The sequence below is a fragment of the Carex rostrata genome, chromosome 3 (assembly GCF_964058835.1).
Source record: "Carex rostrata chromosome 3, lpCarRost1.2, whole genome shotgun sequence".
NCBI lineage: Eukaryota > Viridiplantae > Streptophyta > Magnoliopsida > Poales > Cyperaceae > Carex > Carex rostrata.
Window position 1 is genome coordinate 530,655 of NC_135920.1, and position 26,972 is coordinate 557,626.

A 26,972-nucleotide genomic window follows, 5' to 3' on the forward strand; every position below is an offset into this window, starting at 1 on the left:
AAAGAGAAAATGGTAGTTGTAACAACCCTAATACAACATTCCAATTGATCTTGGCAGTACTCTATTAGTGTCTCCATATGTCAAGAGAAGAGGTAGTTTCAACCCTAATATAATACTCCACTTGAAGATCTTTGCAGCACTCTAGAAGTGTATCCAGATGAGAAGAAAACCGGGTAGTAGAAACTCTAATACAACACTCCAATTGAAGGTCTTTGCAGCATACTAGTAGCGCCTCTAGATAGGAAAAGAAGAGTGTGGTTGCAACCTCAATAAAACACTCTAATTGAATATTTTTGTAACACTCTGGTAGTGTCTCTCTAAATAGCAAGAGAACATGGTAGTTGTAAATCAAAGAAACCACACTAATTGAAGGTTTATGTAGCACACTAGTAGTATCTTCATATAGCAAGAGAAGAGTTGCAACACCAATACAACACTTTAATTGAAGGTATTTGCAGCACTATAGTAGTATCTCCATATGGAAAGAAGAAAGTAGTTGCAACCCTAATATAACACTTCAATTGAAAGTCTTTGCAACACTCAATTAGTGTCTCCATATGGCCAGAGAAGAAGGTAGTTTCAACCCTCATATTATACTCCACTTGAAGGTCTTTACAGCATTCTAGTAGTGTATCTAGATGGGAAGAAAAAATGATAGTTGAAACCCTAATACAACACTCCAATTGAAGGTCTTTGCAACACACTAGTAGTGCCTCCCGATAGCAAGAGAAGAGGGTGGTTGCAACCCCAATACAACACTCTAATTGAATGTTTTTGTAGCACTCTAGTAGTGTCTCTCCAAATAGCAAGAGAACAGGGTAGTTATAATTCGGATAAAACACACTAATTGAATGTCTTTGCAGCACACTAGTAGTGTCTTCATATGGAAAGAGAAGAGGGTAGTTGCAACCCTAATACAACACTCCAATTGAAAGTCTTTGCAATACTCTATTAGTGTCTTCATATGGCAAGAGAAAATGGTAGTTTCAACCCTAATATAGCACTCTACTTGAAGGTCTTTACATTACTCTACCAGTGTATCCAGATGGGAAGAAAAGAGGGTAGTTGAAACCCTAATACAACACTTCAATTAAAGGTCTTTGTAGCACACTAGTAGTGCCTCCAGATAGCAAGAGAAAACGGTGGTTGCAACCCCAATACGACACTCTAGTTGAATGTTCTTGTAGCACTTGAGTAGTGTATCTCCATATAGCAAGAGAACATGGTTGCTGTAAACTGAATACAACACTCTAATTGAATGCCTTTACAGCACACTAGTAGTGTCTCTAGATAGCAAGAGGGGAGCGGAGTGGTGGTTTTATGTCAAACAGGTTATGGGGCAGTTTTAGCTGAGAGTTCTGGTTTGGTCATCATATAGATTCATGGGAAATGTTATGCCTCAGATTTTGCCTTCAATGGCGCGGCTCTAAAATTCAGCTGCTCACAATTAGGCCCAGATAGACGGCGGGGCCAATGTGACTCTTTAACTCTTTAATTTTTTTTTAAAATTGGAGTTACCACAATACCGGGTCCACAAACCCACATCTTTCCTTGCCCAATTCACTACTAACCATGTCGGCAATTTAGATCTCCGAAAAATTACCTCATTCCTTTGCTTCCACAATGCCCATAGGATTGCCATGAATATAGTTGCCCATTTGCGTTTCTTCTTACCCATTGTCTGACAGTGCCATCGCAAAGATGCATCCCATTTTCTTCCACTGTGTCAGCAAGTTGGAAGAGATGCTGAAACCTTCCGCAAACCTCGATAGCATTAGGGCATTCAAAAAAAAGATGTAGAATAGTTTCAATAGGGCACGTATCACATATGACACACTTCATCTCGCAAATCATGCCTCTCCTTTGCAACACTTCATGAGTCAGTACTCTATCTTGAAGAACCAAATAAGTGAAAAAATTTACTTTAGAAGTGCAGGTGAGACCCACAATTCCATGTACTTCCATCGAATCTTACCAGCAGAGATGATCAAATTATACATAGAGGATGCCGAGTACTGATCACTATCCGTCTAGCACCAAATCAAGGTGTCTTCCCGATCTGTCAGCAGCGGTATCGTACCGGTAAGTGGGTCCAGCAGAACAGAGCCCTCTGAAATCGCCTCATTCAATGAAATTAGTTGTGAAGGTAGCCTCGGTTGACGATCACGAATGCCTCTTAGTGAGCCCCCTTCTCCTCAATTATCGTACCAATATGAAATTAGTTTGCCATCACCTATATCCCACTTAATAGACCATTGAAAGAGAAGCATAATTTTGATCAATTGCTTCCAGAAGAATGACCCATTCACCAACCATATTTTCGATCCTTGTCTACTCGGCCTATGCTTTCGTAGGGAGTTGGAAATATGACAGATTAGACCATTAAAGGACGTAAAACTAATAAGAAATCATTTTTGTTATTATCTGTCGCATGTTTATTTTTTTAAGTAATAACAAATCACCATAATCCATTTGAACGGCTATTTTAATTTACTTCATGGTAAAAAGTAGAGGGCCCGGGGCAGAAAAATAAGAAATGAAAATCGTACATTTAGGTCCTGTTCGACTGCACCTTTTCCTATGGGATTCAAGAGGTTTTTGGGTTTTTCCTATTTTTTTTCCCGAAGGCCGTTAGGATGCTAGGTTTGTTCCTACTTCTACCCATTTTAATTCCTGTCTCGGAACCTGTATCAGTTCAATTTGATAGGAAAAAAAACATCTTCTCAGACTTCATTATTTTTTCCCCAATCACACTCTCTCCTCCTCTATCTCCCAATTGTTGAATTTTTAATTATATATTTCTATCTTCTCTTTCCTTCATCGTGTCTCAACAATCAAATGCCAATATATAAATACTTCCCCTTCAATTAAATTTTCACTTGTGGGACTAAGTGATGACCTTAAAATCCGGACGATAACAACACTTTTTTTTGTTAACAAATTAAATTGGGATGTTATTTTATTATTAATTATAACAATAGAAATACTTATTTAGCAGTCCACTTTTGTTCAATTTTTTCGTAAAATCCATTTTAACAAATTCAATTCCATACAAATAATATAACAATTTTCTTGTTACTAGTCAAGTGCCCGTGCGTTGCAACGGGGATTGAAATATTATTTTGATCACTTTCTTTGATTTTCTTGCGATCGGTTGGCCTTTAAACACTCAAGAGGATAGACTGAATGTAGATATGATATAAAAATATGAATTAAACAAAGGGCATAGCATTACATGCATGCTGTTACAAAGCAAAACCCTATTATCATGCATTTTTTTATTTATTTATAAATACTAATGAGACGCTTATACTGAAATTTACAAAGAAAAACTCTATTATACATGCTTATAAATACTAATGATATGCTTAATTAAATCTCTCTTCATTTTCTTAACCAAACCAGAACAGAGTCTAAGCCTAGTATTTTTTTTTCTTATTCTCGGCTTAGAAGCTGTCCAAACAAATATTATCAAAAATCCACTAAATTAAATTAAAGTCTCAAATCAAAGCAGTCAAGACTCATTTCAGTTTTAATTTATTTATAACTACTTGCATAGACCCAACCATTTATATTTCCAATTTACCAATTTGATTTCAGTCAAATCCATACCAAGCCAATTATACAAATTTGTGCTTAAGCCCCTCTGACAAGAAGTATTTACCACATATTTCAAATTGATAAAGATAAGGCCTTCTAAAATTTGAAAGTAATTCACAATTCAGTTTATGGAGTTTCTATCAATAAATACCAAAATCAAAATGCTTTATAACATCAACATATATAACACTGGTATAAGGTTTTGTAAACCAATACCACCCAATGGAAAAGTGATGTGGTTGAGAGTAGAAATATATTAAAAAATGACCCTCCAACAACATACCATTTGTTTTTTAATTGTTGTTTCTACCGGTATTAAGCTAGCTAGTTGCCAGTACAAAGTTCCAGTTAGGTTTAGCCTTTCAAGATATACATATCTGAAACACCATACTCAAATCTTATAAAGTTTCTTTGTAACGGTATTTGCTTGTCCATGAAAGTCTTGTCACAAGCATTTGGGCTATCTAGCGCTGCTATGCATATCTGTGCAATCTCCTATCTTGAAATCTTGCCCTGCAATTACAGATAATAAAATCTCAAGGTTTTATGAGTGGTGATCTCACAAATATACAATAACCATCCTGTAGAATCCTCTATCATATCCTTATACTTCAGAAAATGCTCAAAATCATTCCACCTCCATCATTTTATTTGTTTTTGTGTCCTCTATTGAATTGTGTGGTTGGATTTCTTATTTGGATTTCTGATCATATTCTTATTTGGATTTCAGAATCGTAAACAACTAAATTGGAATCCAAAAGCTACAAACTAAGAATCAACAAAACAAAACCAGTAAAAAAAACCCCAGTAAAAAAAAAAGAAACCAGTAAAAAAATGGAGAAATCAAAAAGAGAAACAAAGGGAAAATACTTTGCTCCTGCGACAAATTTGCCCCAAATTACTGATTTCATAATTTCGAGAGGCTTCTTGCATGTATGCTCCGAAAACAACATCTTAGCTAGCAGATGCCGAGGCGAGCAACACGTCGTTGAGGGAGGGTAGTAAGTGGCCGTCTCTCTGAGGAACTCTCGCATCAGAGCCATTGTCGTTCCCCATGGCCACAAAATGGAAACCTAGAGGCTCCGCCTGATGCGAAATGGAAACCCTAGAAGCGCCATCTTCTCTTTGCTCTCTCTCACGTGGCATATTGAAAAAGGAGACGGTCGATCGTTCGAAAAAAAGAAAAGAGATGGGTATTCGCGTTGGGAAGAAGCGAAGACAAAGGAAACACGTTTTTCTATTTGTTTAAGTGAAGCAATTATTATGTAGTTTTTTATGTGGCGTTTACATTTTGAATTAAATTTAGACTTTTATACGTCTGATTACATGAAACATATGTATAAAATCATGATTTATTTTTAATGGCTGAGATTGAGATCTGTTTTGATGAGTGACTGAGATCTATATAATGAACGGCTCAGATTTTCTCTTGACAGATAGAGAATTGGATCCCAAAAAAATTTGTGTGATATTATATTAGTCCTGATCCTGATTTTAGAAAGTAAATGCTTCTTTTCAACACATTTTATTATTTTTCAATTAAGATCAAACAAAGATACCTTCTAGTTTAGTTAAATTTTCTATCATTTGTATTCTTCTCGTTCCTCTTTGTTGTTTCTTAAATTAATTGGAGTGTCTGTCACTAAACATGATCTACTCTTGAATTCACCTTTGTTTTTTTTTTAATTATCAATTATGATTTTGAAAGAGATTTATAAATATAAGAGTGAGTCTATGGTACTATGCATATCACGGATTGTTACCGTGCTACGGCTCTATATTCGAATTTTCAAATCCTAACGGTCGATCCGAACCGTTCATCTTGTTCTCCATATTAATATGTGTTTGAAGACAAAATTTTACATTTTTTGAAATTTTTTTACTATTTTTTTAGATATTTAGAAAATCACTTGATCTGAAAATTCTGGGCCATCCAAAAACAGTGATTTTCAATAAATCTAAAAAAATAGTAAAAAAATTTCAAAAAATGTAAAATTTGGTCTCCAAATACATATTAATATGGAGAACAGGATGAACGGTTCAGATCGACCGTTAGGATTTGAAAACTCAAATATAGAGCCGTAGCACAGTAACAAATCGTAATATGCATAGTACCATAGACTCACTCTAAATATAAAATAGTCTTCTTTTTCTCTTTACTTATTTGTGATGACAGTTATTTTGGATATTCACTATTTAAATGCTTGCTTGTTTGTTTGTTTATAAATGTTTATTTTTTTGTAAATGTTTTTAAATGTTTATTTTTTGTAAGTATATTTAATTGTTTTCTTATTTTTAATTTATTTATAAATATTTTCTTATTTTATTTGTACCATTCTAGTAATATTTTTCATTAGAAATGGTTAATCTTTTTAATATTATTATTATTTAATTTCATTAATATAATTTTAAAAAAAATTATGTTTACCAAATGTTACAATTTACAATCCATTAAAATATTAAATTTCCAATATATTATTGATCTGAATAAATAGATGGTGGCACGACAGTTTTTTTTTTTTCATTGTAATTTTATATTAAACTAACTTTAACTTAATTGGTTAAAATCAATACATAACGTAACGCTATACTATTCAAAAACAATAATTAAATAAAAAAAATTATTTATAACTAAAGTAAACTAAAACAATTAAATAAATATAGATATTTTAAAATAAATAAAAATTTCCCACAATTAATCTCATGATACAAACGAACACTCATTTTTTCATATTCCCATAATTAATCCCGTGCATTCCGTACCCATGGGTTCCCACGTTTTCAAAAGTAAATTCTCATTCTCATTCTCATTCCCATTCAATAATCCCGTGACATCCGAACACGCCCTTAACTAGAGAAGAGAGAGAAAGGATCCATGAATAAGGTGCAGGGAAACGGCGTGGGTCGCTGGCGCGATAATAAAGATGACTGCCAACCATAAAGTGAACAACTAAAAATAAAGATAAGGGGGCAAACATAAAGTGAACAGTTTAAAAAAAAATTGGCTCTCAAATTCAAATTGCCTTTTTATTTTATTTCTTTTCTTTTTGGTATTGGTACTTGTAAACAATCAAGATGCAAGATGTTTTTGCTAATTCTTTCTTTACTGCCTTGTTTAGAGAAGGCCCTAAATGCTGGACTGCTGGATCCTATAACCTGTCGAGACTAGAGACTAACTATTAAGCTCTATGCAATGAAGACTGTACAATGCCTGAAATCAAGGAGAAATTACAAAAATGAAACGCTCAATTATCTTTGTAATTTAGTGTGAGGATCAAAGGACGATAATCCTGTTGATTCTGTAGCAACTTGCAAATCATAAAGCAATGGTTGGTATGGCTGAGACTCAATATTTGTCACTGTAAAGGGTTCACAATGAGATCTCTCCATCTGCTGAAGCACATGCATGGTACTGGGTTTGTATTTGTAACGGAAGTACTTGATTGCCAAAAGTGGACCTGTCCCTGCAGCCACCATCAGCTTAAGAGGGGGAAAATATTAGTGTGAAAAAAAAAGGAACTCGACATTTTATCCTATTGGGCCTCAATTGAACATCAGGGGCCAAAATGGGCCTAAATAAAGTACAATCAAAGTACAGAGACCCTTACTGAGATCAATGTGTTTAAATTCAAACTGAGTCCCATAAATGTGACAACTGGCTGACCACATAAGTTCCTTGACCAGTAAAAGTAAAGCACTGGCTGATTTGGATCTTGGACTTTAGAGACTTGCAGTTGCAGTCATATATAAAACTAAACAGAAGATATAATACTTACAAGAATAGTCATCCAGTATGACGGCTGTTTACATAGCCGGTGGATTATCATGTACATGCCAGTGGATGGTATCAAACTTATTGCAAGATTTATGACATAGAATGCCACAAAATTTCCCCAAATGGCAAGAATTTGTATCATAGTGAAATCACTGCAGCAAAGAAGATGGTAAATTACAAGGTCTATGATAAGAATTTGTACAGTAAAAGTTCCAAAGGTTGAGAGGTATTATAACACAAGTGAAAACCACAATATCCTACAATTTGGGGAAAAAAGGAACCAGTATGCCCACTCAGTCTAGCTAATACTGCTATCAGTGAGCAGTAGAACTCGTGTCTTGAATTTTGATCTCTTAACTGTTAGCTGTACAGAGTAATTGGCACTAAAGAGTACTTCCACTCTCAAGTGGTAAAAAATACTTCTATTAAGAATGAAGATAACAGGTTCAATTAGGGTTGATAATCATGACCCCGACCCAAGGGTCAACCCGACCTGACCTTATCCTATGCAACATTGGTAAGATGGGTTAGTGGATCAGATATGAGTTCACCCTTCTCTGGTCAGCATGAGATGATAAAAGGCTGACAAGGCTATGGTGCTGAAATTAATTTCATACTCTTGCTAGGAAGCCAGGACACCAAACCAACTGGACTGACCTCATTTAATACATATATATTTTAAGTCAATATTGATCACACCGGGTTGACCCATGACCTGATAAGCCAGATGTGGGTTGGGAAATCTCAACACTGTAGCCGGTTGGGTCTGACCCATAAAAGGATGATAGTAGAATATTCTTGATCTGACCTGAAGTTTTCCCACCCCTAGTTGCAACAAATTATTTTGCCTTTTAAAGGTTACGGTGATTTCTAAACTGTTAGAAGTTTTCATTGATTTAGGTCTGTCTACATATACACAAACAATCTTACACTTTAGTCCCTATAACTATTATATTCACACTTTTACCTAAATACCCTTATCTAACTATATAATATTCAACACTCCCCCTCAAGATGATGCATAGATATTGATCATGCTCATCTTGCCTATTACATTGGAGAAGTCCGTGACACTCAACCCTTTTGTGAAGATATCAGCGATTTGCTCCTTGGTTCGAACGAAAGGCATACATATAATGCTCTCGTCAAGTTTATCCTTGATAAAGTGTCGGTCAATCTCCACATGTTTAGTTCTATCATGTTGTACTGGGTTGTTTGCTATGTTTATAGCCGCCTTGTTGTCACAGTACAACATTATGGGTTTGTTCTCCAACAACCCCAACTCCGATAACAATCTTCGTAACCACAACCCTTCACTCACACCTTGGGCCATAGCTCTATACTCAGCCTCTGCAGTGGACCTTGCTACCACATTCTGCTTCTTGCTTCGCCAAGAAACCATATTACCCCCAACAAATGAACAGTAGCCTGAAGTTGACTTCCTATCATCAAAACACCCTGCCCAATTGGCATCTGTATATACTTCAATCCTAGTGTGCCCATTCTTACTGAATAGCACACCTTTTCCTGGACAACTCTTGAGATACCTCAGGATCTGATACACGGCCTCATGATGTGGAACTCTAGGGTCGTGCATATATCTGCTCACTACGCTCACAGCGTATGCAATGTCGGGTCGAGTATGTGCCAAGTAGATTAGTCTGCCTACTAGGCGCTGATACTGTCCTCTATCTACTTGATCACCTATTTCTCCCTTCAGCTTATTATTAGGGTCTATGGGTGTATTGACAGGTCGACACCCAAGCATCCTAGTGTCTCTCAGCAGATCTAGAACATACTTTTGCTGTGAGAGAACTACCCCTTTTGTTGAACGAGCAACCTCAATGCCTAGAAAGTAGCGCAATTCACCCAGGTCTTTCATCTCAAACTCTGTGGCTAAGCTGGCCTTAAGCCTCTTCATCTCAACAGGATCATTACCTGTTAATACTATATCATCCACATACACAACCAGAATGCAAATCTTCTTTCCTTTCCTTTGGATGAACATAGTGTGATCAGCACTGCTTTGCTGATAGCCTAGTTTCTTCATTGCCATAGAAAACCTGTCAAACCAGGCTCGTGGTGACTGTTTCAACCCGTACAGGGAGCGCTTCAGACGACACACTTTACCCTTCAGTTGTTCATTGTCAAAACCAGGTGGGATCTCCATATATACCTCTTCCTTTAGGTCACCATGAAGAAATGCATTTTTAACATCCAGCTGACACAAATCCCACCCAAAGTTTACCGCACACGAGATGAGGGTTCTAACAGTATTCATTTTAGCCACTGGAGTAAAGGTCTCCTCATAATCCACACCATATGTCTGTGTGTAGCCCTTCGCCACCAATCTGGCCTTGAATCTGTCCACATTTCCCTCTGGAGTATATTTTGTCGAGTATACCCACTTGCATCCTACAGTGTTCTTGTTGGACGGTCTAGGGACCATATCCCAGGTGTCATTCTTGACTAATGCTCTCATCTCCTCGAACATTGCCTTCTTCCACTTTGGGTCCTGCATTGCTTTCCTCCAATCACATGGAACAGAGTTAGAGTGTAAAGAGGTTACAAAGGCTTTGTAAGTCGGGGAAAGTGTCTCAAATTAGACATAGTGAGAGATAGGATGTGATGTTGAGGCATCTTCCCCTTTCTTTAGGACAGTTGACCGAGCTCCTTTGCGCAATGCAATAGGAAGATCGAGATCAGAGAAAAGAGGAGTACCTGAGGGTAACTCTGAGTTACCTGAAGGTTCTGGTGTGGGCGAGCCGTCGACAGGAGCAAGTAATTGGTATTGACCTTGGACCGGAGGTTGCTCAACGTTCTCATGACGAGGTTTTCGAGTGTAAACCTTGTTGATCTGCCTATTAGGAGGTGGTAGGCTTTGGTTCATGCTTGAGTCCAGATCTGTCTCTGTTGGACTCAGGCCGATCGTAGTACCATTGGCTATACTGTTGTCAGATTCCTTACTCTCCCCCTCTCGACCAACTCGGTCTGAGGAATGGGTGACGACCACCTCAAGAAGATCATGAAATGGGACTGAAGATGTATTGGATTGTGCATCGGAGAGAGTAAAATAGGGTTCTGTTTCTCGGAATGTCACATCCATGCTTTCCAGCATCCTCTTTTTGACAGGGTCATAACATTTATACCCCTTTTTTCCACTGGAGTACCCAACAAATACACATTTGTGGGCCTTCGCATCAAGTTTACTAATACCTGGAGTTGTGTTATGAACAAAACCCACACAACCAAACTTTTTGGGAGGTATCTTAAATGAGGTGGTCCCTGTGAGCATTTCAAGTGGTGTACTGAAGTCCACCGCTCTCAAAGGCATTCTGTTGATCAAATATGTAGCAGTCTGCGCTGCTTCTCCCCAAAGGTACCTCGGAACATTCATGGCAAAGAGAAGGCACCTTGTCACTTCCAAGATGTGCCTGTTCTTCCTTTCTGCAACACCATTTTGTTCAGGTGTATTCACACATGTAGTTTGATGTATAATACCATTACCTCGCAAGAAGTCTTGCATTGCCCTGTTGGTGTATTCTGTGCCATTATCTGAGCGTAACACCTTCACTTTCTTCTCAAATTGGGTTTCCACCATCTTGTGAAAAGTCTTGAAACACTCCAAAACTCCCTCTTTACTCTTCAACAGGTACAGCCAAGTCATTCGGCTATAACAATCAATAAAGGTGACAAACCACCTTGAACCAGATAAAGCAGTAATTCTCGAGGGCCCCCAAACATCAGAATGAACAATATCAAAGCAAGAAAAACTTCTATTACCAAAAGAGGGATACATTGTTCTTGTGTGCTTAGCAAACTCACACGCATCACATACTAGTTTAGTCTTGCTACACTTAGAGTACAACTTGGGATACAACCTGCCAAGCACAGTAAAAGATATATGCCCTAAACGGCTATGTAGCAAAACCATCTCCAATTCTGGAGTCTCTGCCAAACAGGCTCGTGGATCCAAAACCTCCCCTCCTTGCTTGAGTCGGTACAAGCCTTCACTCCTCTTGCCAATACCAATCACTCTTCCTGTCTTCAGCTCCTGCAACACAACATGGGTAGGAGACAGAGAAACAACACAGTTAAGATCATCCACCAGTTGACTAACTGATAGGAGGTTATTGGTGAAGTTAGGAACATGAAAGACCGACGATAGCTGGAGATCTGGAGTACATGTTACATCCCCAACTCCTGCAATCGAACAAAGTGAGCCATCGGCTGTTTGTACCTTTTCTCTCCCAGACATAGACTTATAGGTTTTGAACATTGTAGGGTCAGGGGTCATGTGCTTAGATGCCCCAGAGTCTACGATCCAGGATCGTTCAGGACTAGACTCGGCTATTAGGGCTTTTATAACAGTGCCAACAGGTCTAACTACAGTGGTAAGAAGAGAGGAGAGAGTGTAACCGTCAGCCCCAGATGGAGCAGCAGTGGACGAGGCACTGCTAGCTGGGGTAGTGGACAAGAACCGAGCTGCAAGCTGAGTCACCAGTTGAGTCACCATATCATTAGTGCCTGATCCTGGTGTACTAGTGATGTCAGCCATATGCGCCTTTTGGTATCCTCCACCACGTCCTGGTCCACGACTTCTACCTTGTCCTCTGCCATGGTCACCATCACGACCTCGACCTCTAGCTGGTCTTCCGTGTAAATCCCAGCAAGTCTCTCGAGTGTGATTCTTCCTGTGGCAATGATCATAGACTTTGTCACCCTGGGAGGATACTGTGTGGCCGGCTGAACATAGCCGAACCCTCCTGCACTGGCAAAGATACCATTGCCTTCCTCCTGCTTTCCTCTTGAACTGCTACTGCAAAGGCATCACGAAGAGCAGGTAGAGGATTCCTCTGCCAGAGACTCTGTCGGATCTACTCGAACTCAGTGTTGAGGCCAGCAAGGAAGCGAAAGGTCCTTCTTTTCTCCAACCAGTTTGTGAAGGCTAGTGCATCTGCTGAACATGTCATCGCCAAAGGATCAAAGAAATCCATTTGCTCCCACATATTATTCAATTATGAGAAATACTCAGTCACACCCATTTCTCCCTGTACCAGACTGTCTGACTTAGACTGGAGGTGATAGATCTGCCCATGATTACCCTTTTGAGAATACATCTCTGCTGCCTGATCCCACACCTGTCGAATTCACCAGCCCTTTTGAGGTGATAGATCTGCCTGCTCCCTGTACCAGACTGCCTGACATAAACTGATTTTGCAGTCTCACCTCCATCGAATTCACCAGCCACGACATAACTTGCCCATCGTCTGCCTCCCACTTCTGAAACTCAGGTTTTTCCTCTATCTTCTCCTCTCCCACAGCTACGGGTTTCTTTGCTGTACCGGTAACATACCCGGTTAGTCTCTGACCCTTCAAATGCATAAGCATTTGCCTTGACCACAACAGATAGTTCTCAGCCCCAATCAATCTCACTGAGATGACCTGAGACGGTTTAGAGAAGTGTCTGCTGTCTTCTGCCATTTTTTTTTTTAATTTAATTTTTTATTTTTTTATTTTTTTTTTTAGGGCTGAGAGTAACGGCACACTAACGAGAAAGGGAAACGGATCAAAATGGCTCACGCTAACGAGAAGGGGAAACAGACTCACACGAACCTTCACTCACACTCTTTACTCACGCTCAGATGAGTAAGAGGAAATCGCACTGGAGCTGCGAACGCGAAGACAGTGACTCGCGCTGGAGCTGCAGACAGCGACTCACGCTGTAACTAGCGGACGCGGCGACAGCGACTCGCACTGGAGACACGACCCGCGCTGGGCGTGCGGAAACTAGCGGACCACGGCGGCGGCGGCGGATGCTCACGCTCACGCGACGGACTCCCGCTCTGATACCATAAAGGTTACGGTGATTTCTAAACTGTTAGAAGTTTTCATTGATTTAGGTCTGTCTACATATACACACACAATCTTACACTTTAGTCCCTATAACTATTATATTCACACTTTTACCTAAATACCCTTATCTAACTATACAATATTCAACACCTTTGTTAACTATTCGTTGATGAAGGCTTATCCAGTAGATAAAAGGATAGGACTTACTTGGTGTCCAGGGTAATAACAAAGGTCTGTAACAAAATACAGCCAGAAAGTGCTACCATAGCAAGTTCTTCCATATCACATGTTTTGTCACAATAAGAACAAACAGCTATTACATATGTCACAAGTGCCTGAAAAATGACATAGCAGAAGAAAATTTCCAGTCACTAATAAGCTACAATTAGGAAGCTTCATTCTAATCCTACTCGTTGATGCAAATCAAGAAAAAAAAAAGATATATGAAAAAGCATGATGAATCTTTTCTTTAAGGCTTGATGAAAAAAAAAATATAAGATAAGCATTTTAGTAGCAGTCATTTTTGTTATTGCATTTATCTCATCTTTTGGTCAAAAGTTAATGATTTTAACTTCTGGAGGACCTTTTTGAAATTTCTTAAATAATGCAGTTGACTGCAATTAAGGAAAAAGTAATTTTTTTTCAGAACTGCTTAAAATTAGGACATCTTTCCATACTTCTCAGAGAAACAAATGAACCTACATGGTAGAGTGACCGGCCAAACCATTCAGCACAAGTACTCGGGTTCAAAAACCTGAAATCATGATAAAAGTTTCATTTAGGGGAACTGCATATGCATCTACTAAAAAGAAAAAAAATATTTGTTTGGTAGCAAGTAACAAAGCCAGTTTCCAACATAACGAGGGATCATTTTTGTGGTAAAACCACTAAACATCATCCCCAGATTTTTTTTTTTCCCATCTTCATTCACTATTTTCTTCAAAATTTTGAAAATTGCCTCCGTCCCCATTGTTTTTAGTGTCAAAAGAGTGAGATGTAAAGGTATACCAGATAATTAATTGAAGGACTTGTGAAAGGATAGGTATAGAAAATGTTTCCCAACTCTTGGAAGGCCTATTATTTGTTCTGTATAATTTTTATTACTTCTGCTTATCATAAACAACCAATCATTTAGCTTTCCTGAAAGACAAATCTATGTATTTCACCTTCCAGCTTGGCTAAAATAGAAAATATGTGGATGGTGCATGACAGTGTCCTCTGAGAGATCTTTATCAAGAACACTACCAAAAGCAGGGATGCTTGTATATAAAACACTATATGCCATCAAGCTAATGGAGTTGAGCAGGCTTGTCCCAGAAAGACCCGAGGAGCCTGAAAAACTGCAAGAAAAAGGTGTACCTAAGCGGTGCTTTACAAACAAAGACTGTATACAGGACAGAGGAGGGGGACTCACAGTATTTGTATAAAGCTAATTAGCAATGACTTGTAGACGATATACTGGGCAATAAAGGCTGTGCGGCAGTACGAGTATCTCCCGTGAACAAGAATCAATCTTTCAAGGAACTTGAACTCTACAAAACAATCAACAAGGTGTTAAAGAACTGTTAAAATTAATTAAGTATAATGGAGAAAGTTTACAACGGCTCTGTATGTTTTCATGTAAAGATAAAACACCATCCTCAATCTGTCAGACTGTCAGTAAGCGCTTAGGGGTTCAACCAGAATATTCTCATGTCCAAAAGTTTCTTTTTGCAAAGACATTAATTCCATCTCCCTTTGCCAAAGAAGCTAACTCACTACTATCAACTTCTCTATCAGTGTCAAGGATATGTAATGTTTGGATGTGCTGCCAAATATTTTGGTCAGTACTTCCCATACTGGCTCTTACCGAAATAGTCTCCATATGATATGGTATTGGTGGTGTCCCAATTTTGAAGCTAACAACAAACTAAGGCTCACTGAGCTTCATTCAACCCTCAATTATGCAATTCAACCACAAGTAACATTTAATTTAACCAAAATTTGCCTCAATTAAAGAAATTATGTTTCATTTTAACTCATGTTAGTCCGCATCTTCCGCAAGCTCTATTTTTAAATAAACATGAAAACATGCTGACAAAATGATAAAGATTGGTTGGTGTTCATGCTAAATACCAAAATAAAATAATAACAAAATCAAATTATGATTAGTGTAACTTACTTGCAATGCTGTAATCAGCAGCTCGAGCAGCTTGAAGCCCTTCCCTACCACTGATTCCTATACCTACATGAGCTTGTTGTATCATTCTAACATCATTTCCACCATCTCCAATTGCTAGTGTACGGAAGTGGCATGATTTTAGGAGTCCAACGAGCTACAAACATTGAAAAAGGGAATAATCAGGGTGACTGACATTGTGACCAAAACTTCACCGTAAGAAATTACTTTAGTTAAATGTAGATGATGTAAGCATAGTCTAGAATTAAATTCCTCCGAAGTATAAAAGGCCATCAGTGTGAACCTGCGCTTTCTGGGAAGGCGACATGCGGCAACATATTGCTGTTTTAGAGAGAGCAGCAAGCTCAGTGAAAGTGTCTTTGTTCTTCTCGACGATTATATCAAGTGCCCTCCCATCCACCACAAATGTCATCTCCTGTTGTTTCATTTTGTATAATAAAGCTTTTCAGGATTGGTCCTATCTCAATACAGAGGAACACAAGCCACAATGTTTGACCTACGTAAACCCAAATAGTGAAAGGAAATGCAGCCTAATTCAGCCTCAATTAACAGCAGACTGATGCGGACTTCAATTATATTACAGTTAAAGGAAGGGATATATTGACAAGTAACGGTTATGTATGAAAATTTAGCCTCAGTTAATAGCAGACTGATGCGGACTGCAATGTACTTATGTTCTCTATAGTTTAGATAGGCTGTGTATAAAATTTGGTGCAATTTGAGAATTGTTTGGTCATAGATCAAGTGCCAGTTGAACTGTTTATTTACCAATTGCTCATTGGATGACCAAACAAATTAAACGTAATCTGATATACAGCCTTCTACAGAGAATATATCTGCAATTAGCTTTTTTATTTTCATAAGCATTTTGTTGATTGTCAGGTATACAAATAATTTTGATGTCAATATTTATATTAATTCTCACCAAGGTGCCAACTTAAAATAAATAGAAAAAAGAGGCCCTAATTTTGCAATTAGAATTCATTTGAATAATCATCTAACTTTTAATTTAGATTGTTTCAGGACACACCAAAACAACTCAGGAAAAAAGTAAAGCAAAGACCATAAAATTGGTCAATATTAGTATATTACAATCTCCGGTACAAAGGTCCAATTCCAAGGACATGTAATTTGTCAAGTACCTTGTTTTCTCTTGCCGTTATTCTCATTATTCGCAATGCTCTGTCTAGGCTTAAGACCACATCTTCATCTGTTTTTCCATTTATATACAATATCTCCCCTTTTGGTTCTAATGAAAGTACAAGAATAATTGAAAACATAATTAAAAAGATCAGAACACAGAATTATCTATTTATCTTACAAAATTTCCTATAGTAAATTAAATGCAAAGGTGCAATATTTATACCACGCACAATATGGTCAACTTGTAAATACATGGAATAGATCTCATGTTACCATTAGGCTTCAAGGATATACAAACAGTAAACAGAAAATTACAATCTTTCACCTAAAACTTGTGTCAAGAATGAGAATGCAATGGTGTTCCCCCATCCCATATGTATGCAACTAATCCTCAATCTCTTGATTGCACAACACACCCAAACTCAAAACACCAAAACACGAATTATTCCTCCACTGGACCCAAATTGTTGACCTTCAATTTGGCACAATGCACCCTCAAGTCACCCTAAGGGCCATAGTAACATTGTACCATACCGCCTACCAATACCCTGAGAACCTTAAATTTGGTACATTCACAGCAACTACTAAGTGCCCTGGGAGCTATACTAATCAACAGAGTTATGTCAAATAAGGAACCAATCATGCCAATTGAATGAAAGATACAATGACCGATATAGAACTCGACTACGTCTTTGATGTGATGTACCTGGAGCAATTAAATTGCTAAGAAGAGCAATTTGGACCGCTGTATTTTGCTTATCACCCGTTAGCATCCATATTTTAATTCCTGCTTTTCTTAGTGTACTTATTGTTTTTGGAACACCATCCTACGAAGGAAGCATGATAGCACATCAGATCTTGAAGGGCACATCTGATACATAATCTCCAAAAGAAAATCATATGATAGACCCAAATGATGGTACAATTATAATGTAAATACAAAGTTTGGTTTTAAAAGAAAAGAATTAAATAAAAAAATGTAATGATGATACATTATATGACCCAGTTTGATTTTTATAAATCAAAACCTTTCTGATGGCAGGTGTTGAAAATTGGCTGTGAACAGTAACCAGATCAGCCAACTACAATGACATGGAAGCATTCTTTGGCACAGGTTGGGCCATAATAGTCATTGGAATTCTCCACCACTTGAATAGGGTAGGGACTAAATATCTTTCAATCCTCATTCATGCTTATTTCCAAACAAATGACAGAAGAATATCTGTACCTGGAGGCGGTCCTCAATTGCTGCAACTCCAAGGATTTCAAGGTCACGCTCTAACCTTCTGCAAACCTCAGCAACTTTCCTCTTTTACCACAAAAAAAAAGTATATACTGTTAGATTTTTGCAATTTTCCGCATAACAATATTTGCTAAAAAATGGATCCTATAATAACCAAAATGCCCTTTCTTGGCGCACAGACTTTTCTTGCATCAGTCATAAGATAAACCATTGTTGTTCGGAAAGCAGCTGCTGGTGACCTTACTGACTATTCTTGAGGTCAGAAAAAAAAAACTAAGATAAAACAAGGAATTTAGGTCACTGCACGTGTATATTTTAAAAGGGCATATAGGATATGTATCTTCCAAGCAGGACAAGTCATGAACGAAACTTTAGTGACTGTTCTCTGTACACGTGTACTTTCTATGTAGATGGTAATTCTACACGAAACCTAGGGTTTGGCAGGGATACCTGACACTTTTTCAGAGAAATGTACCTCTCGATCAACCAGAGAACAACTAGCTTCTTTATACATTTGAGACCAACTTTTATATTCTTCTTCTTGTAATGCTCGATAAGCGATGCATAGAGTTCGCAACCCATGATGTGAATAATGCTCTACTGCATCAGCATATGCTCTTGTTTTTTGTCCTGAAATATAGACAAAGAATCCTTAGCAGTTCAAGGAATTCTTCAAAAGGATGCACCATGGATCTCTTAACTTTCTTATTTGTCATTCTTTTGAAATTAAATAAATCAAGAAGGAACCATTCTAAAATTTGACCAAGAGCCTGAATAGGATATGATAAATATCAGTAGTTTAAGAAGAATTTTGTTTACTATTCTCTTTTGTACAACAATAAGCACACGGAAGATAAACATTGAAAAAAAAAGTACCAGAAAAAGAAGGAAGAATAGCTTCATCCGCTCCCTTCGACAGGAGCATAATATCTCCACTCCTACAGTTCTTCACTACGACTGACATTTTCTTTCTATCAGATGTAAACTCCAACACATCCAATATCTCATATTGGATATTGTCATCCCAAAAATTGAGTACTGCAGATGTGTACATAATTTAACCAAAAAAACAGAGCACAAATTAAGAGTTAAAAAAAAAGCAAATTTAACAATATATTCAGAAGCAATTGTATCAAAAAGCAAAGAGTTGAAAAAAACTGCTGAAGTGGTCATATACCAGCTATACTAAAATTCTTGCTGATAAGAGCCATATGCAACTGAGCAGCCGCGTGTACTAAGGCTTCCTCATCTTGTGACTGTGCCTTATACACAATTTCTCCATTGCCACTAAAAAACATAGAAAAGGACAGAAAATGTGAATCAAGCTTTTAAAATATAAAATGTAGTAGGACAAAAAGTAATTTTAGGCCTTATGGGCATTCTCTCTCTCCTTTTTTTTTTTTTTTTTTGAGAATTCATGGCAGAAGCTGCCTGAAAATTAAGCCTTATGGGCATTCTCATTCCAATTAAGGGCAACTTGTTTACAAAGGAACATTCAGGGCAACTTGTTTCCAAATGAGGCAGCAAATACAAATGGAGTCTTCTACAGTCATGTTATAATTCAAATTTAAACCTCAACTAACCCATTTTAGCCATTAAGGACAGCTAACCAGCAATTTAGGTATCCAATTTATATCCTCAGTTGTACAATTAAAAATCAGACAACCACGCCCCTTTTTAAAAATTAAAAAAGGAAATGAACAAGAATAGCAGTTGGCCTAGTTGATCTGACTGGTAACAGCATCACGATAGAGCATGTTACTCCTTGGGAAAAAGACCACACATATTTGCATCACGAAGACATAAGTTCCATTTATTAAGTATCCAGTAACAAAAGTTCTGCAACTAGGACTTGCCTTTTGATAGGCATAACAGTATTGCAGAGAGCCATAGCAGTCAGAAATCTGATGACATAAGGATCACTTGTACTCACAGCATTAAGCAGCTCAACATCTAGAAAGATGAAATGATCACTGGTAAAAGTTATCAGAATACTTTACTAGAACTTTTACCCAAACATACATTAATGCAGAAATATGGTTAGTATCCAAAGATCAAGATGTTTCAAAGATAAGTTTTATGCTTGTAACAGAAAAACAAAATCTAAGTTTTCATATTGCAACTACCAGAGAAAAAAAATCTCATACTGCAACAGTTTTTAATTGAATTTACAGATGAGCATATTTTTGTTTTTCTATTGAAGTTTGCAGCTTCTGCAACAAATTTAAGATTAAGTACCTTCTTAGTTCTGTGTTTTTTTGAGAAACGTTGTTAGACCCCAATTAAACATTCCAAATAGCAGAGAGAGAGAGGTAACCTTTCAACGCATCTCCACTCTGGTTGCCATAAAATGTTCCATTTATAAAGCATTTTCTAAAGGTCATTTTATTCTCGGTCAAAGTCCCGGTTTTGTCAGTCAGAACATATTCAACTTGCCCCAGATCCTCACTGATAGCCGAGCTGAAAGAGACCATTCGTTATCTCTAGAACTTACCAATAAGCAAAATCATTTTTTATTCCAATGAAAGGTTTGATACAAAACAAAAGAACCCTCATACAGAATATTCTACATTTAATCATGCAGGTCACTGTTTAACTTGATTCATAATTTTCATCTACATAAAGTGGTCGTAAAGCTTATGTTCTTTTGATTTAGTTCTCTAACAACCGGAAACTATGCAAGACAATGTTGAATAATATGTAAAAAAGCAAATAAGAAATGATTTATCTTTCTTCAAAAATGGTAATTGACCTCTGCTTTGAAAATAAAATGACAAAACATGGCCCTAATTGGAAATTTCAACCAAATAAATATAATACTAAGTATCCTGAACTATTTTCCTTTGTATTGGTATAACTATAACTATATTCTTCCAAAGTGTTCAGTGCTTGCTCTTCTAGGAAAATAAAGAGAAATCTGGCCAAAATTGAAGACAGAACAAAAAGAACAATAGTAGTAGTAGTAGTAGTAGTAGTAGTAGTAGTAGTAGTGTAATAATAAATAATAATAATAATAAAGATTTTCTCACTTAGCCGCATAAGCAGGAGTATTAGTTTCTTGATCAAACATTTTATCATCCCACTCGATAAACTTAGCATATGCACTCTTCACCAAATCAAGAGTCACCTATAAAAGAAAAAATATATAAATAACATCAAGCTCAATGCAGAATAGAGCAAACATAAAACGTGATCCTATTTGTAAGAGGGTTTTTTTTTAGATTAGTCCCGCTAAATATTTTTGAAAAGTCTCTGCTAAATCCATTATTCTATTTTTGAAGGTGCTAAATCCCTTATTCTAGATTGAGATTATCATAATGTACAATACATAGCAAAACTGCAAGGTTAAATTATGAAGAACAGAGTACATGAAGAAAAAATGAGCATAAACCTTCAAAGAAATCGGGATCATGATTGAACACAATAGCTCAAATCGAAGAGGGATCACCAAGAGTTTGTACCATGGTCCTTCCTTTGGGTACATGAGGTACCAGTGCTAGACAACATAAGAAACGGAAAAAAAAAGGTCAAGAGTAGAAAAAAGCACCATTCAAGTTATCAAATACATGATGACAAGCAAATAATATAAAATGATATGGCCATTGCTTGGCCAAATGTAATCTGTACATTCTCAGTGACATGACACTCATAGACAGCTTGCACACAAAGAGGTTGCTACAACATCAGCTCGCATAAAAAAAGGGGGACCTTGGATTTACCTTCTGTGCTTGAGTGTCATTCCAGATGTTGCCAGCAAAACCCAAAATCAAAACCACAAAAATTTGCAATATAAAAATTGCAGCAGTAAGCTTGTCTATAATTGCATCCAAGGCAGTTAGCTTGGGCTCCGGACTGCCCCTACTCATCCCCAATTTGGTTTCGTTACCTACAATCAAAGTTAGCAAATATCAACACATTGTTTACAGGAACAATACTACAGGCCAAGGTTGCCAAACTCGATCCAGTGTCCTAACAGTTCAACTATTCAAGTATTCTTATGATTGTGCTAAATTTCAATACAAATGGTAGTTTGGGTTAAATTGAGACATACATGCACAACTGAGGAGCCATCAAGGTGTAATAGCATAATCAGGATTTTTGAAACAAATCAACTAGTACCAGAAATGTTCGACAAGTCAAGGGAAATGACAATAGCCATCAAAGAATACTAAAGAGAAAAAACATACATATACAGAGATGGCATCATAACAGGAGTAGTTACCTGTATAAACTGCAACCCCACATGCCCAGTTGGTAATTCTAAGGTAAGAAAACTTCAGAAGGGTGTTATTTATGGTTAAAGGCTGAACATCACTTTCAATGAAAGGAGGGTCCAAGCATATGTTTGCATCAAACCTCAGTATGTTGTTATCAGGATTTGGGCACTCAATAACCCCCTGTATTAAAATTTGTAAATAACATTAGAAAAAGAAAAAAGGAAGCTGAGAAATATAGAAAACTATACATTTAAAATTGTACTAAGGTTGAGAATATGCTAACCCTGATTTTCCGGAGCAGTTCTAAGGATAGGCCAAGACATATGGGTGGAACAGTTCTTATTTTTAAGTCAGTTTCTCCATCCAAAGCAGAAGTCTGAATTTTTTTTTGAAACAGAAGTATAAAACATATAACCAACAAATAAGAGTTAAGTCTTAAACATAGTATTAAATATTAAACCAATTCAAAGGAACAAGCAAGTAAGACATTAAATTTCTTTTCTGATAGGTCTTTGGCATCCTGGTGGAGTCATGCCCTTTGATATAATTACAAGGGAAAGAAAAGGAAACGATTCTACCTCAACATAACAAATGCCTTGTGGATTAGAAGTACCAAGCAGAACAAGGTCGCATGGTACCTCATTATTCTCTTGTAGCCACACTATATCCCCTACACGTATCTCCTGTGCTTTAATCTGTGACAAACCATATTCAGATATTTCAGAACTGATTGATTTAAAACTTTATATGCTGATATTCCAATATAGTAGATCAGAGTTGTGAGGAAATCAGGTCAGTTCCAACACCTCTGACATATCTTGAAATAACTCAAATTATTGCAATAACATCTCACAATGTTGAAAAAAATATTCTTTATAATTCCCTTCATATATCATTTGAATTAGCACAAATTATATATCTTCTCCATTCATTAAAAAGTTTATTTCTTATGGGGGAAGGATGCTGAGACAGTAGGAGCAATTTGTAATTTACTCGGAATTAGAATAAACAGAATAGAATACTGCAATATTCTTAGGTCAGATAGGGGTATATCTAAACTTGTAGTTTCGCCAAGTAAAACAGAAGTTTCAAGTTTTGCAGGGGATTTAAAAAAACCAAGAAAATAAGAAAAAGATTTCTTCATGCAGGCACCTCAAGAATAAATATCGTGTGCCCCAAAATGAGAAATATCTCATGCACACTGGAAAAACAGGGTATATCTTTCCTAAAAGAAAAAGGTATATCACATATGCCTATCATTTATAGAGATACACACACACACACTATATATATATATATATATATATATATATATATATATATAGTACGGCTAACGCGCTTCCTCTAGCATATGGGCCGAAATGCTTCCGGTGGAAATTTGAAATTTCAAAATGCAAAAAGTCGATCTGAACCGTTCATCTTCTTCTCCATATTAATATCTGCTTGGAGACCAAATTTTACATTTTTCTGAAATTTTTTACTATTTATTAAGCCACTTTGAAAATCGCTGATCCAATGGTTTTACTGTTTTGTTAAGCCACCGTTGGATCAGCGATTTTCAAAGTGGCTTAATAAATAGTAAAAAATTTCAGAAAAATGTAAAATTTGGTCTCCAAGCAGATATTAATATGGAGAAGGAGATTAACGGTTCAGATCGACTTTTTGGATTTTGAAATTTCAAATTTCCACCGGAAGCATTTCGGCCCATATGCTAGAGGAAGCGCGTTAGCCGTACTCTATATATATAGATATATATATATATATATACACATTTTTTCTGAACATATCCATGCTATCCTTCTTTTCTCCCATGTGATGCAATCCAAAAACAATAGGATGGGTAGTTACAGGTTTTCCCCAATGTCCAATACTGTTTGCACAGTAACACGCAAACTTAAACCCAAAATGGAAATTAAGAAAGAAAAAGATTGCCTGCTTAAGGATGCCATCCTTCACAACCTGTACTTCTCTCTCATTGGCTTTCTTATCAGCAAGGTATCTAAAATAATCATCCCAAGCCTCCTTCATGGCTGAAATAGAGAAGATAATAAGTAGTGGGACCCACACGGTTGCGGGACTTACGGGAGCTATTTCAGGCCACAGCTGAAGGCACGCAATCAGTAGGAAGTATTGATTAAGAAACCGCCTGGTAGATAGGAAACATGAGCATTAGTACAGTAGAAAACTTCATCTGTCTCTGTCTTATATGAAGCATGTAAGTCCAAGAGGTGGATACTGTGATTAAATTTTGATTGGTAAAACAAATTTAGCCCAATCCAGAAGTCCAGAACTGACTAGAATGATACCAGTTCACTGAATTATTCAGTCACACCCCAGTTAACCTAATTAAGCGCTTATGAAGCCTCAATTCAATCATCAGTAGTGTAATCAACCCTCCCTGAAGCTTCAATTTAAGTACCAAAAGGCACCATGGAAAGAAAAAAAAGAAAGCCCGAATGGGAAGGCTTTTGGCCAAACAGGTTTTTGGTGCATTTATTGGTATGGATCCAAAAAGGGATGTAGAACCTGAATTTTTACGAACCTGAATTGCTCCCGTAAGTTCATTGGCAGGAAATTTAGAAGAGTATATTTTGTATTTGATATCCTATTGTCACAGAAATACCCCCGGCAGCTATCGTCATTGATGCGCACAAATCGCTTCATTCTCAGAAAATCAGTTCGCGCACTGTTATATACAATTACTTACCCTCACAAAACAAAAACAAAAACAAATTATTTATTATTGTTAAAAAAACACCATCCGAACTGAGATATTTATAAGATAAATGCTCTTACGGGAAAAAGAAGCGAGTAGCTTGTCGTGCTCCTAAACACGCATTATGTGCAATTAACCGAAACCGTGACTAAATTCGAGGGAAACGAACTTAAATCTAAGCTCAGTTATAAGTGGCAAAAGTTGAGCAACAATTCAACAAACTACACAGAGTGCTAGGGAACCGAGAGCTCGAGAGTACTAAAATAGAAGCCAGGGCAAGGGAAAGAGAGAAGAGAGCGAAATTACAAATTTACAATACACACGCTCTCTCTCTCTTTCTCGATCGCTGGGGGGTTCGCGCTTCGAGAGACTTGGAGAGAATACGAAAGGAATCATTCCATTTTTTATGCCAACTGCTTCGGCGGTTCGCTTCATTTAGTTACTTTATAAACTATATAATTTTTGTATATAAATTGTAAAATTAAATAGGGGGAATTTCACGTATACCCCTCAAAAACTTCAATATTACGTATTTCCCTCTCTAAAATTTAAAATTACATATTTTTCCCTCTAAACTCCAAAAACTCACATATTTACCCATTTTATTGTATTTTATATTAAAATACATTCCAAATTTATAAAATATAGTTGATAAATGATAAACACTATTTTTTTTAAATATAGTTGATATTAATATTATTACTGTTACTTTCACTTTCACTTTTATTTTTATTTTTATTATTTTTATTATTACTTATCTTTATTTTATGATTATGATTGAATTTCATTTCTAACCTACCGGCCCTATCCTAACTTGTTTGAGACTAAAGGCTTGATGGTTGTTGTTATTGTTTTTGTTTTAATTAATTAAATTAAATAAATCTAAAATTTATTGAATAAATATCAAACAGTAATACAAGTATACTTAACCAGTAATAAAGAAGGGATTTTTTTACTATAAAATCTGTAATAAAACAAAAGATATTTTCAACAATAAAAGCATACTAATTTTTTTTTCTAAAACGCTGAGTTAATATTAGATAAATAGAAATACATACTTTTGTATGACATTTCAAATTAGTTAGAAACGAAATGACATGCACAGCTGTATATCCTTTTTATATTATGTGCTCTATATTAAACACCTAATAGATACTTTTTGATCTGAAGACCTACAAACAAAATAAATGAAAAATGCTTATATCTATCTTATTTTTTGGTAGAATGTTTTGTTCCTATCAAATAAGGTATTATTAAATAACTTTTTATCTTATTATCTGAAAACACAAAGAACATGTCTCAATAAAATAAATAAAGGTATATTGCAGAGGAATAAATCACCTTGGAAAGTAAACACAGATTCTTTTACTATTTTACAAGTATGATATAAAAAAAAAATCATGTAATTCCATTATTTATTTTGTGTGATGAATCTCGATGTGTGATTAAAATTAACTATATAATTTGGGACGGTGATAATTAACCCCGCAAAATCAACCCCGCAATTAACCCCGCATTTAACTGTCGGGGACCACTAACAATAATTAACAAATATCTGAATATTTATCATGAACCTTTAAGGTATTTACCCATCATTTCGAAGTATTAACCTCCACTCAATGAACTATATTTCTGTAAGCCCGAAACGTCATTTAACCATCTCCGCAAATTTTTCATTAAATTCCAAATATCGTCCCCGCAAATTATTGACCGAATATAGCAATACTTATGGACAAATATTATGAACCGAAAATTGCGGCGTTACAAATGTAAAATTATACAACGTGGGCCGAAACTTTATGGACCGGATATTCCAAAACTTCGCGGCCCAGAATCAAAAATACTGTTATGATATAATAACTACAAAGTATAATACTTGAAAATAATTAACAACTCAAATAAATACTAAAGGCAATTATTCCTTCAAGATAAATACTAAATGGCATCCAAATAAATACTTTTGAGACCATAAATTAAAACTGATATGACAACTGATGGAAAAACGAAAACTGATTGGACAAGTGACACGTATTAGGTAAAAAAATTTGAAAAAAGAGTTTGTTGGAATTGCCAACAAGTCATTTGACAGAAATGATTGAATGACACTGGACGTAAGTAATAAACATTATAATATATATATACAGAAATATATATATATATAGTAAGGTGTCGTTTTTTATTTAAAATAAATACTAAAATAGGATACAAACAAATACTTTTGAAACATAAATTAATACTTCTTT

At 36.4% G+C, this 26,972-nt stretch overlaps 1 protein-coding gene across 1 annotated transcript; it reads right to left on the reverse strand.

Moving 5' to 3' along the window:
• Positions 1-6,582: 6,582 nt before the first annotated feature.
• Positions 6,583-24,715, reverse strand: LOC144552101 (phospholipid-transporting ATPase 2-like). The gene is made up of 24 exons (XM_078300204.1): positions 24,556-24,715; positions 23,946-24,159; positions 22,592-22,708; positions 22,297-22,389; positions 22,019-22,193; positions 21,516-21,682; positions 21,188-21,292; positions 20,826-20,923; positions 20,114-20,256; positions 19,653-19,749; positions 18,974-19,083; positions 18,673-18,834; positions 18,272-18,426; positions 17,782-17,862; positions 17,260-17,380; positions 16,553-16,659; positions 15,694-15,825; positions 15,393-15,546; positions 14,646-14,763; positions 14,398-14,571; positions 13,934-13,985; positions 13,439-13,566; positions 7,377-7,527; positions 6,583-7,080 (listed from the first exon to the last, which is right to left on the reverse strand). Exons 1-24 carry the CDS (start codon positions 24,675-24,677, stop codon positions 6,850-6,852), a joined length of 3,207 nt encoding a protein of 1,068 aa, XP_078156330.1. The 5' UTR covers positions 24,678-24,715; the 3' UTR covers positions 6,583-6,849.
• Positions 24,716-26,972: the final 2,257 nt, after the last annotated feature.

What these genes read in the sequence shown, in the direction of transcription:
- LOC144552101 (XM_078300204.1), bottom strand. Translation starts at nt 24,677, where the DNA reads ATGAAGCGATTTGTGCGCATCAATGACGATAGCTGCCGGGGGTATTTC. An exon ending in CAAGAATTTTAGTATAGCTG is followed by an intron (nt 18,835 to 18,973) that starts GTATATGACCAC and finishes ACACATCTGCAG; the next exon opens with TACTCAATTTTTGGGATGAC. An exon ending in TATTTTAGCCAAGCTGGAAG is followed by an intron (nt 13,986 to 14,397) that starts GTGAAATACATA and finishes TCATGATTTCAG; the next exon opens with GTTTTTGAACCCGAGTACTT.